General features: G+C 36.9%; 1 protein-coding gene across 3 annotated transcripts in view; it reads left to right on the forward strand.

Annotated features, from left to right (window-relative positions):
- The window catches only part of NUP98 (nucleoporin 98 and 96 precursor), a 90,419-nt gene that overhangs the window by 66,905 nt on the left and 9,900 nt on the right, over positions 1 to 13,614 (forward strand). For all 3 annotated transcript variants that reach the window (XM_043480931.1, XM_043480933.1, XM_043480932.1), the window contains exons 21-27: positions 3,095 to 3,277; positions 3,991 to 4,147; positions 6,000 to 6,429; positions 7,032 to 7,261; positions 8,914 to 9,180; positions 12,201 to 12,358; positions 13,157 to 13,300. In XM_043480931.1, the coding sequence (XP_043336866.1) occupies positions 3,095 to 3,277; positions 3,991 to 4,147; positions 6,000 to 6,429; positions 7,032 to 7,261; positions 8,914 to 9,180; positions 12,201 to 12,358; positions 13,157 to 13,300 (1,569 nt within the window). The remainder of the gene's footprint in view (positions 1 to 3,094; positions 3,278 to 3,990; positions 4,148 to 5,999; positions 6,430 to 7,031; positions 7,262 to 8,913; positions 9,181 to 12,200; positions 12,359 to 13,156; positions 13,301 to 13,614) is intronic.

A 13,614-nucleotide genomic window follows, 5' to 3' on the forward strand; every position in this document is an offset into this window, starting at 1 on the left:
AGAGATTGATTTCTGTGATACTGTGTTCCTTCGGTCTGTTCTAGCTGTTTTTCTCAGCTGGGGCAAGGGTTGGGTGATTTCGTAAGGCATTAGGAAGATACCTAGTTTTGTTTAATGATTACATTTATCCTACTATTGTATAATATTCTCAATCCCCTCTTTGTAGTTCATTCTTAAACCCTGCTTTGTTCCTAAAAAAGCAGGTGAATCTAAGCAACCAGAAAACAGACCCTAAACATTAGACCACCAGAGAACTCCCCTTCTATTAAATTAGAGAAAAGGCAGAAAAACCTTAACCACAGATGGATTAGGGCAGTTGTAGAAACATTTGTTGGGTAGTTGGAGCATTTGTTCTAAAATGCTGATCTGAGATGCAGGGTTCAGCTGATTGCATAAGTACCTTGGAGAACTTCGATTCCATGTGTCTGGCATTGGGGCTCAGGCATATTTATATCTTAAATGCTTTCCTCCAGGTGATTGAGATATGTGCAGCCTGGTTTCAAAACTGCCAAAAGACTTCAGATCTTTAGCATAGAGGTAGAGAGAAATAGCTTTTTCCTCAGCCTTATACTGCAGTATAACTTGGGTTCAGTCCCGTCAAGGCACACTAGTGGACTTGCTCAGGAACTTAGCATTGTTCACTCGATAAGCATATTCAAATAACTGTAAAAACTGTTTAAAGGGGAAAAAAAGGATTAGAATTTAGAAGAAAATACTGTTTTATCCTGTATTTACTTTAAAAAAAAGAAATGAAGTAGCAGCTGTCTAAATTTAGCCTGTTGAAGAGGGGAAGTTTCCAAAAACTTAAAAGGTTTCAGTCCTGAAACCTCACCTTCCATGTGTCTAAAGAGAGTCATTTTACAGATGCTGTCTATTTACTTGGTGTTTGTAATGGACCTCTCAGCTCCCCACCCCCACACCCTTCTTTCCTTATAAGTGTTTCCCGTGTCACCAGTTTGTCATCAGTCTGCTTTTCTTTCTAGGGCTGGCTCTGAAGAAGCACCTGATCTCCAAAGATTTCTCAGAAAATAACATCTTTGGGATAGTTTATTGCAATTACTTAGATATACTTAAAATTCACACATGAGGGTTCTAGGAGTTTACCAGGTCCTCATAGTTTTAATAGTAATTGACTTCCTCCATCCACTCATTAGATGATATTAGTTTTGAAGTCAGTGCATGAGGATGAAGCAAATAAAACCTTGATTGTATAGCATTCTTAAAGATAGTCTTGAGTCCTTCAGTCTCCAGACATTGATAAAATCATACCAGTTTGCTTCTAAAAGTGTTCTAAATGAGCATCTCTTTTTATTACTGTTAGTCCTTTGTTGAATAGTATAGTGAATTGAAACTCTCCTCCTCCTCCTCCCTTTCCTCTCATCTATACGTGCTCCTTATCCTTTCATAGTTACTAGCCTTTTCTCCTGTGTGGCAGGCACTGCATTAAATAACTAAATGTGGTGAATTTAACAATGTGGTTAGTGTTAGATACAGAAAATAGTAGGCTATATCTGCTTTCAAGCGTTTATAATCTGGTGGGACAAAAATATATACATGAAATTATAACATACATTGTATAAAATAGGTATAGACAAGGTATTATGGGAGCCCAACAGAAAAGAGTATCCTGACATTTTGACAGAGGATGGGGAGTCTTACAACTTTTCTTAAAAGTGAATTGGTTAAAAATGAACATACCAGGGGGGCATTGGAATGTTCTTCTAATTCCTGTAATTATAATGGGAGGATCACCACCAGGGCTTTTAAATTTTTTTTAGAATTTTAAAGCATCAAAGTAGCTTGCCTGTAGCCTCCCCTATAGGTTAAATATATATATCTATATCACTTTGTCTTTTAACCATTTAGCCTCCAGTTTTGTTAGAGCAGTCCTTAGGCTATGTCACTACATATCCAACACCTCAACATTTCTACACTTATAGATAGCAGTAGTCATTCTTTTAGTAAGGATATTTGTTAAAGGAATTCAGGGGAGTAATAGATAATATACCATTGAAAATAAAGTTTAAAAAGTTACACTAATGGTCATTTCTTGGTTCAAAGAAATCAGGAAACTTTTTTTAACCACCTATTGTATAATTGGATCCATTTGAAGTTTACTGTGAAACAGGCCACTCATGAAAGACAAACCAGAAATTGTGGAAGGTTAGTAATCTACAGATGATATATTATGTAAGAAAAATAGGTAGAACAACTTTTAGCTTTGAGAATGTTTCATAAATTAGCATAGCCATTTGTTAACATTTTACCGGATCATATGTGAGTTTAGGACATATTTAATGTGAATTTGCACTGAGCCAGTTTTACAGTATGTTTCAGCTTTATGAATGTTTACCTTTTCAAACCATAGACTGTTAATCATGACTATATCTTTAAAACTCCCTAATAATTGTAAATCTAACTCTTGACACATTTAAACATATTTAAACCTAAAAGAATTATTCCCAGATTAAAATTGTTCCTAGTAGTACTTTGTTTTTTCTTTTGGGAAACACATTTTTCATCTGATAAAATATTCCATGTGATACTGCACAGGTGGATCTAACCTTAGGATTCAGTCTCCCAAAATATAAATTCCAGGCCCAAAATTGTGTTTGTGATAACTAGAAATTGATTTCTAAATGCTTTTAAGAAAATGCAAAGGTACTAGAGACTTTGATATTTGTGTCTTTTATTCTCTCTTCCCCATGGCTTCTGGTTGCAAGGCACTGTGAGGTCATGGTAACTCTGTATAAATCAGAAAATTATAGTTGCTAACTAAATCAAGTAAGGCATAATCATAGTCTGAGGTTGACTATTTTTTCAGTATGGGTGCTGGCTTAGGTCCAGGCTCCAGACCATAATATTATGAAAGGGTAATTCCGTGAATCTTCATTTGGATCCCAAGTAATAATAGAGGAGTTTTGGGGAAATTGTTCTTCAATACTCTAGCAAATACATTATCTCACATTATTATAGAATGGGCAGAATCTAATGTTTTTATATCATATTTTGAATAAAGTAAATATGGTCTAGAAGCTCTATGTCTATCTGGTGTCATTTAATGCTGCTTCCCTGATCTTTCTGCTGTCTACAGAGCCAGAGCCCAGAGGTGGAGCAGTTAGGGAGGGTTGTGGAACTGGACAGTGACATGGTAGATATCACCCAGGAGCCAGTTTTGGATTCCATGTTAGAAGAGAGCGTGCCTGAGGATCAGGAACCCGTGTCCGCCTCAACACACATTGCATCTTCACTGGGAATTAATCCACATGTGTTACAGGTGAAGTCCTAACCCACCCTTATTATAAGAATCCAACTAGTATTCATCTTCCTTTCTTAATACCAGGCCTTTTCTTTCATTAGTCCCTTAAGGCCATTGAACGGTCACTGGAATGAGAAAAAAACAGGAATATGGCCCATGTTCAGGCATCATTTTGCCATTGGTGGAAGGAAGGCTATATTGAGATTCAGAAGACCTAGATTCTAGGCTCAGTTTCGTAACTATTACTGTGTGACTTTAGGCAAGTCATTTAACATCTGTGAGCACTGATTTTTCTCTATAAAATATTAACTTCATTTACAGAGAGGTTTTGAGGCTCTGGAAAGTGCTCCACAGAAGTGTTTTGTTTTTTTTTTTTTAATTGTAGTTACAAGTTTCTTTAAGCTGTCTCAATTTCTCCTTGCCTGTGCCTTTTGTCATATTATGAATTTAGCCTTTGGCTTATATTTGACTTTAAAATAAATTCATTCAGCAAATATGTAAGCTGCTGCTGTGTGCCAGCCTCTGGTAAGACTGTATACAAAGCAGAGAAGTTTTATATAACTTCTGTCCTTCAGGCACATACAGTATAACAGTCAGTCACACAAATGTTGTACTAGCTCTGGACATGACCTGAGGCAGAGCTTTTTAATTGGTTGTTGTAAGCTACGTTTTTCTTTTATGGCCTTTGGATTTGGGGGAGCACATTCATTCTATAGATATTGCTTTTTTAGATCATGAAAGCATCATTGCTTGCTGATGATGAAGATGTAGATACGGTCCTGGATCACCGCATCACTCGCCTTCCTTCCAAAGCAGATACTTCTCAAGAAATATGTTCTCCCAGGCTCCCCATCTCGGCAACTCACTCATCAAAACCTCGTTCATTAGGTACTGTAAAAGATGCTCTTTTACAAGAAAGCTGTAAAGTCTCACTTTTCACATATCTTCTAAGCTGAGTCAACTTCTGTAGCAAACAACTCCAAACTATAACCATTGGTGCAGATGCAAAAGTTGTATGGGGAAAAAAAGCATTTGTGTTTTGTTTAGGGGTTTGTTTTTATTTGCTTATGAGTGTGGCTTAGATACTAAGCTTAGTTCTCCTAATTTTTATCAGACCTTAGAAGAATCAACAAGTTGTTCTGTACTGTGCTCTTTGTGCAATTCTAACACTATCCTTATTGTTTTCTAGGGGCAAATGTTGCTTCCTACCATGTACAAAACTTTTTAGATTTATGCTTTCCCCTAAAATTTGCCAAATTTCCAGGAAAGCAATTTCCTGTTTTATTTTAAAGCTTTTCTTATCTCTTCTAGTGGACTTATAATTATGTGGGATTGGAGGTAGAGTATTTATCAATAAAACAGTTAAGCAGGTATGATTTCAAAACATTTTGAAAGCCAGAAGAACTACCAGGAAGGGATTTGTTATGTTGCCTTAAAAACTGTTTATTTTTCAGTTCTTTTGAGTACCCTTATTAACTTTCCTTTAAAAAAATACTTTAATGAAGCATCAGTTAAACATTTATAATCTTTTCCATAATGAACACTACATGAAAATCTCATACTTCAATCAACAATTCCTTGCTTTAGATAGGAAGTAGATAAAATTGAAAAACAGGCAAAAGTAACAAAAACTATCCTTCTGAAAGGCATATATGCAATTACAAGATATCTCAGTGGGTTTGGTTTCTTAATTCTAGCATTGATCATTGGAGTGGTAGGAATTTTGAGTTTTGATCTTACCAACTTTTTATATTGACTAAAAAGGAAACATTTGCATTTTGATAAGGGCATGAGCATTGGTGTCAGATTTACCTGGGTTTATCTGATGGCATATTGAAAAGCAGAAACATTACTTTGCCAACAAAGGTCCATCTAGTCAAGGCTATGGTTTTTCCAGTGGTCATGTATGGATGTGAGAGTTGGACTGTGAAGAAAGCTGAACACCGAAAAATTGATGCTTTTGAACTGTCGTGTTGGAGAAGACTCTTGAGAGTCCCTTGGACTGCAAGGAGATCCAACCAATCCATCCTAAAGGAAATCAGTCCTGGGTGTTCATTGGAAGGACTGATGCTGAAGCTGAAACTCCAGTACTTTGGCCACCTCATGTGAAGAGTTGACTCAATGGAAAAGACCCTGACGCTGGGAGGGATTGGGGGCAGGAGGAGAAAGGGACAACAAAGGATGAGATGGCTGGATGGCATCACCGACTCGATGGACATGAGTTTGAGTAAACTCCGGGAGTTGGTGATGGACAGGGAGGCCTGGTGTGCTGCGATTCATGGGGTCGCAAAGAGTCAGACACGACTGAGCGACTGAACTGAACTGATCTGTCAGTACTGCCACTTAGTAGCTTTGTGGATTTGGACAAGTCACTTAACTGAGCCCAGTTTTCTCATCTATAAAATGAGGACTGCAGTGTTCTTCATTTAAATTTATTGAAGGATGAAATGAAACAGTGTATACAAATGGATTATATAGAGAGTCTGCTTCAGATAAGTGTTAGATTTTTTAAATAGTAGCAATAGTGTTGTTATTGTTGTTGACATCATCATTAGAATTCCTGCCTTGATTTCCCATGTGAAAATTATTTCTGCAGTCTGATATAACCTGCTCCTAGTCATCTATATCTGATTTAATTATTGATAGTTTAATAAAACTAATTTCAGCCTTGCTGGTTGTTATTGTTTAAGAATCAATAGGCTGTATTTTCTAATAGTCTTTTTTTTCATCCTTATTTTAGTAAGTGGGTTACTACAATCAAAATTTACAAGTGGAACCTTTCTTTCACCAAGTGCCTCTTTACAAGAATGTCGTACTCCCAGAACATCATCGTTGATGAATATCCCATCCACATCCCCTTGGTCTGTCCCTCCACCCCTGACTTCTGTATTTACGGTGCCCAGCCCAGCCCCTGAATTTCAGTTGAAAACAGTGGGTACACGCAGACAACCAGGCCTAGTCCCTCTTGAAAAGTCTGTCACCTATGGAAAGGGGAAGCTCCTGATGGACATGGCCCTATTTATGGGACGATCATTTCGGGTTGGTTGGGGCCCCAACTGGACGCTTGCTAATAGTGGAGAACAGCTAAGTGGTTCTCTGGAACTGGAAAATCATCAGATTGCTGACTGTATGGAATACGGATTCCTGCCTAATCCAGTAGCTGTTAAATCGTGAGTCACATTTCCTTATGTTTTCTGAGAAAGGCAATGTGGTAGGTGAACAAAAGCTTTTCATCACCAGGAGACACAAGGTCAGGGCTCCACTTTGTGATTTTCTATATATATTCTTAGCACAGTTTTACTGACATAATTAAAAATTATGTAATACTTACCTAATGATAACTGTTAATAACTTAACATTAATAACTCCATTTGTATCATCGAGGTATGAGGAGTATATTGATTCTTACCTAATGGTTAAACTTAAGTTGGAAAAGATAACAGACCCAAAGCTAATTGCTGTAGCATTCCTTGAATTTTCATCCTTTTTATCACAGTCATTTTTCCATTTTCTCACTGAAGATATTTGTAATTTCTTCATATATAAGGTATATTCTCAATAAAGCACCTTCTCTGTATCTTTGACCTAATAAGGTAAATGTATAAACTGTGGATAATCCTTTTTAGTTTGATATTAGGAAACAGAATTTCTTTAAAATCACGGTAGAATGTTTGTATCCAATTTTGTAATTAGGTAAAAAGAAAGATTTTATTGTAGGAACATTCTGCCATCTGTCTTTATTTTCTGTCTTAATTGTTATTTGCCCTTATAGCCTAACTGAGTCTCCATTCAAAGTTCATTTGGAAAAACTTAGTTTGAGGCAAAAGAAGCTGGACAAAGACCTACAATTATACCAGACATCTCTGGAGCTTAAATTAAAACATAGCACCGTTCACGTGGATGAGCTGTGTCCTCTTATTGTCCCCAATCCGGGAGTTGCTGTCATTCATGACTATGCAGATTGGATTAAGGAAGCATCGGGAGATTTATTGGAACCACAAAGTGAGTATGGACTATGCGTCTAACCTTTCATGTTCCAGGAACAGGAGTAGCAGCATATGTTCCTAGCAGGATGTATTTCCTTATGCCAGTGTAGTGGGTGGATGCCTGAGCTTGGACTTAGTCTGTAGTTGAGTTGCGATGAACAGAATCTCACACAGGGAGAAATCCTATCGTTGTTTATCATCACTTTTACACCCCTGTTCAGAGGAACTGTAGCCAGTTCCTGTCATGAATTTATGAAATTAGATGTCTTACCCCACCCAGAGAACATAGAGTTCCTACCTAAGTCCTACTCATTCTTCTGTGTCCAATTCAAGTCCCACTTGTTCTTCCCAACAGCTTTGGTGATTATGACTTCTGTTCCTGACCTTTCTCACTATTACCTTTCTGTAATGATTGTGACCATATTTTTCTGAACCCATACTTTGATTAAGGGCTTTTCTAATTTGGGCACTTAATTTCAAGGAAAATTAGAAAAATTTAACATGTAGAAAAATTACGTTTCACAAATCAGTTCACATCACTTTTATTGCAAAATGGGTACTATTTTAGAATGTTCCATACCACACATTTTGGAACTTGGTTATGTTCATTTCTTTGTGTTTGCTTCAGTTGTCTCATCTCTTCAAATATGTGAGTCATCATCCCAATGCATACTTGTGAATAGCATAAAGTGGTGCTATAAAGCATAAATAGTGCTCCCTTTTTGTTTTCCTTCATCATGGGCAGGATAGCGTAGTGATTAGGAATTGGATCTGATTACTTGAATTTGAATCCTGGCTCTGTTATGTCTTGCCTGTAATTTTGAGCAAGTCATTTAAAGTTCCATACCTCAGTTTTCTCATCTGTAAAATGAAGATGGTGGCTATCGTAGTTATATTGTGTAGATAGAGTTGGTTTACTCTTAAGAACAGACTTTTGAACTCTGTGGAAGAAGGTGAGGGTGGGATGTTTCAAAAGAACAGCATGTATGTTATCTATGGTGAAACAGATCACCAGCCCAGGTGGGATGCATGAGACAAGTGCTCGGGCCTGGTGCACTGGGAAGACCCAGAGGAATCGGGTGGAGAGGGAGGTGGGAGGGGGGATCGGGATGGGGAATACGTGTAACTCTATGGCTGATTCATAGCAATGTATGACAAAACCCACTGGAAAAAAATAAATAAATAAAGGAAAAGAAAAAAAAAGAATTTCACTTTTAAAATTTAAAAAAAAAAAACTTTTGAATAGTATCATTTAGGCTCACTAAATTGTTAGGCTGTAGCAGAGAATAATCCTTCACAAGTTCTTAGAGCACTATTTATTTATTAATAAAGCATTTGTGAACAAAATTTGATCAAAGCAGAGGATATTTCTCTATCATTTGAGACTTTATTAGCCATAATTAGGCTAGAGGAGTCTGTTTAAAGGAGCATAGGGTTACACGTGTTTGTAAGTACCATGGGAACATGGAGTAAGCAGGCAGTTACACCATACACCTCTGGAGCTTGTAAGACACAGCTGAATGAGATGCAGACAGACAAAGCAACTCGAGTCATTGTTGGGGGTATTCATTAACTGATGTATTTTTAATGCCACAATTACAGTGATCCCCTGTCTGTAGTTATTGTATGACTTTGTGTCATTGCATTGTTTTCCTGTCCGTTCCTTAGTTGTGAAGCACTGGAGCCTAACATGGACGTTATGCGAAGCTCTGTGGGGCCACCTGAAGGAGCTTGATAGCCAGCTGGATGAGCCCAGTGAATACATTCAGATTCTGGAGCGAAGGAGAGCTTTTTCTCGCTGGCTGTCCAATACTGCCTCACCTCAAATTGAGGAAGAAGTCTCATTGACCCAAAAAGACAACCCTATGGAGGCTGTCTTCAGCTACCTCACGGGCAAGAGGATCAGTGAGGCCTGCTCCCTGGCCCAGCAGTCAGGTAGGACATACAGTCCTCTGCACTTTGGCCTACTTCCTGTTCACTGTCCCTACCCCTTAATTGTGGGTTTGTCCTTTTCTTCTAACCTGAATATTAAGTATAAACTTCCCAGCAAGATTGCTGGTTTCTCCAAAATAGGTAGGGACTGTGCCTTCTGATTTTCCTTTTATAACCTTAAATCTTAAATTGTTATTTTAATGTTATATGCTACATATGCATTTGCAGTAAAAGTAGAAAATGCAGATAAGCACAAAGCAGTAAACCAAAATCACCTAAATCCTTTACTGCTATTCACTTCTAACATTTCAATGTGCAGTTTGTATTTAAAATGTTTACTTTGTAATATATATGAAGTATATACAAATATGTGCATACAGAGCAACATATGCATGTATTGTTTTAAAAGATAGTATCCTGTTTTTTATATATATTTTTTTTTCATTGTTTTTTTCATGTAATACAAGTGTTATATAGATATTGTAGTCAAATACTTCTTAATATTCTTTCATACATAAAATGTGCCATGTTAGCAGATTTCTTTTGACATTTAGGTCCCTCTCCTGAACTTCTTAAACTTCTTATATGTTTTGCACTGATTCACTTACTTCATTCAAATAAACACATAGAAGTTTAATTTTTGGACTTCTCATATATACGTGTGTGTGTGTGTTTTTAGTTGCACATTCACTAGTGAGAGGCATTCAGCAAGTAGTTACTAAGTTTCTAGATAAAAATCTTGATAGGATTAAAGGGTGACATAGTTCAGTTTAATATGTATATAATTAGATCCTTGATCAAACTTTATTGAAACCTTGTTTACTGAAGCCAACTAATTGGAGCCATCAACTGGGTTTATTTTCAATTTGTGCCTTAGGTAGTCTTTATGCATTTATACAATAAAAACTTGTCTTCAGGATTGACCTTTTATAAAGTTATAAAGATTATGAACCATTTAAGAGATACACATAGACGTGAGTGGAAGAGAATTGCCTGAAGTCAGGTCCTGAGATTTATTCATTCACAAACTCTACTTTTCCTCCCCTTTTTTTCTTACCCTAAGATTAAGCTTTTGGCAAGGCACTTGTATGTCAGCTTATTAAAAACTTTTGCTTCACTTCCTGCCTTCACTTTCAATAATTGATAGAGAACTAACTAAACAAAGTCAAGAATAAGGAATACTTAAAACACTGTCAGTAAGCATTACTTGATACCTACTCAACAAGAAGAGACTCCTCAAATTAATAATTTAAGCTTCTATGTTGAGGAATTAGCAAAAGAAGAGCAAATTAAACCCAAAGGTAGAAGAAGGAGGAAATATTAAAGATTAGAACAGAAATCAGTGATAATGAAAACATAGAAACAGTAAGAGGAATTGATAAAACCAAAGTTAGTTTTTTGAAAAGATCAAGAAAGTTTATAAATCTTTAACTACACTGACAGGGAAAAAAAGAGGAAAGATACATTGCCAAAAATAGGAATGAAAGGGTGACCCTTGCTACTACAGAAAAGGAAACACTATGAGAAATTCTGTGTCAACAGATGCAATAACTTGGATGAAATTGAAAATTCCTAGGAAGGTATAATTATCAAAACTCAAGAAAAAGTAAAAAATCTAAATAGATCTGTAAGAAATTGAATTAGTAATTTGCGATCTTCACTTAGAAAAGCTCAGGCCCAGATGTCTTCCCTGGTGAATACACTTAAGCTTTTAAAAGAAGAAATGATACAAAGGAATTCCCTGGCGGTCCAGTGGTTAGGACTCCAGGCTCTCACTGCCGAGGGCCCAGGTTCAGTCCCTGGTCAGGGAACAAGACCCTTCAAGCCATACATTGCTGCAAGAAGAAAGAAAGAATACCAATATTCTACAGTTGTTCCAGAAAATAGGAGGGAGCACTTTTCACCTCACCTATGGCAACATTATTGTTCTGATATCAAAGCAAATCTACAAAAAAAACTGCATCTAACATCATACTTAATGTTGAAAAGATGGGATGATTTCACCCTAAGATTGGGGACAGCAGTCACAGCAATGTGGAATCAGCATAAGGATGTACATTCACATCAGTGGAACATAAATGAGAATCCAAATATAAAACTTGTGCTTACAGTCAGTTGATTTTTGACAAAAGTGCCAAGATAGTTTAAATGTGAAAAGGATAATCTTTTCAACAAATAATGCTGGAATAGTTGAGTGTTCACTTGCAAAAGATGAATTTAGATCCTTACATCATACCATACACTAAAATCAACTTGAAGTTTTCTAGACTTCTTCCGTTTGTTTAAGTATATGTTCTTGTCATTAAGGAAAGTCTATGTGAAAAGTCAAGGATTGGCAGAAGCTAAATTGGTTGATCAAAGCCAAAAGAGATGACCTTAATGATTGAGTCAAGATATGATATACCAGTTTCTTCTCAGAACTTGTCCAGTAGATACACAGAAATAACCTTTTTTCCTTTATTGTGATTCATTTAGAATACTAGCAGCTCATGGTCAAATGGGCTGCAGCATTTACTGTGTGAATTATAGTCCAGTCATGTTTTGGTTACTTGTATACAGGTAATCAGGCTTGGCCTATTAATACATTTCCAGATGTGTTCCTGATCCATGATTTCTTTCTACCAGGTGTCTCTAGGAAACCTAGGAAACCCTTTATGATGAGAGCCTTAGTTTCTGGGCAGGACAGTACTTTAGTCATGTAAGCACTGACCCATATCCAAAAACAAAAGGACAAGGAAAAGGAGCGTTGACTTTAAGGAGGTCAGTTAGGGCTGAAACAAAGAATTATTCTCTTAATTTATGGTCTAATTCTCTGTGTACTATACAGTCTGTATTTAATTAGGTTAAGTGACGTTGAAGATTTTCTACCCTAGTCAAAAATTTTCTACTCAGTCTTTCAGCACTGCTGCCAAAAGCAGTCAGAGGTGTTTCTGGGGGCCAGAAGAAATAAGATAAAGCCCCTAAGTGTTTTTCCAAATCTGTAAATTCTTAGCATCACCAAAGAACTTCTGTTTCTCTTGTAGGTGATCATCGTCTTGCTCTTCTTTTATCCCAGTTGGTTGGCAGCCAATCAGTCCGTGAGCTGCTTACTATGCAGCTGGTGGATTGGCATCAACTCCAGGCTGACTGCTTCATCCAGGAGGAGAGACTGCGCATCTTTGCCCTTTTGGCTGGAAAACCGGTATTTTCCTCTTTTCTTGTGAACTCACATAAATTTTCTCATAGATTCAGGATTGCTTGAAGTTAAGGCAAAGAGCTATCTTTTAAGTTGTACATTGTTACCTATAACGAAGCAACTTATATTTAACTTTGAGCAGAAATATTTTCAAATTAGAATGGTACAGTATGTACACTGTGGGGGAAGAAAATACTGGTTGTATAGAAATTAAAATGTTAAAATTTGCCATATCCCCTATCATAGTGATAAACAACATAATTCGTTATCTGTCTTTCTAGACATATTTTAAGTATATTCTGACATATATGCATGCACATTTATACTTGTATATATTTAAGTAGAATTATACATAGTTCTGCAACTTTTCTTGGAAACTTACTGAATTTGGACACTTTTTCATGTTGTTTGGCCTCTCTTTTTTCAATAGCCACTTCTCTTTCATTTTATGTATGATGTATCATAATGACTTTAAGCCAGTTTTCTTGCTGCCTACCTGTTTTGCTTGCCATCAGTTTCCAAAAACACAGTCACTGATCAGAATTTATTCACATCTTAAAAAGTTGGCCACTGTGGGCAGTGAGTGGTTCTCATCACTTCTCAGCACACTTATTGTCTAAATGCCCCCTATTTAGTCCACCCAGTCACCTGCCACCAGGGAACTGTGTAGTTTATATCTGGGCCATTAACACTGCTATTTAAATCATTTAAAATGCAACTTGAATAAGTGAGCAGCATGCAGGCCTGGGCAGTAACAAGGTAACATATAATGTAGAGCTGTGGTGGTCATTTTGCCTCCTGCAGGTATGGCAGCTCTCAGAGCAGAAGCAAATCAATGTGTGCTCCCAGTTGGATTGGAAACGCTCCCTCGCTGTCCATCTTTGGTATTTGCTTCCACCAACAGCTTCCATTTCCAAGGCGCTCAGCATGTATGAAGAAGCATTTCAGGTACATGTATCCAAGTAGATACATGTAGTAGAACCAAGTAGAGTCCTGGTAGGAGTTCTGGTTTTACTAGAAAAGTACTCCAGAGGGAAAAAAACCCTAACTGCTTTTTTGAAATTACTGTAAACTTGTAATGGACACAGGAAATCTGATGGGAAATTTCTTCAAATGTCTGCTTCTGTTTTGCTTAATACAATGAGTTTCCACAATTTACTATTTTTTTTTAAGTGATTTTATTATTTTTTGCTATGCTGGATCTTAGTTGCTTCACTCAGGCTTTCTCTAGTTGGGTGAGTGGAGGCTACTCCTTAGTTGCA

The sequence above is a fragment of the Cervus canadensis genome, chromosome 11, assembly GCF_019320065.1.
Source record: "Cervus canadensis isolate Bull #8, Minnesota chromosome 11, ASM1932006v1, whole genome shotgun sequence".
Classification (NCBI taxonomy): domain Eukaryota; kingdom Metazoa; phylum Chordata; class Mammalia; order Artiodactyla; family Cervidae; genus Cervus; species Cervus canadensis.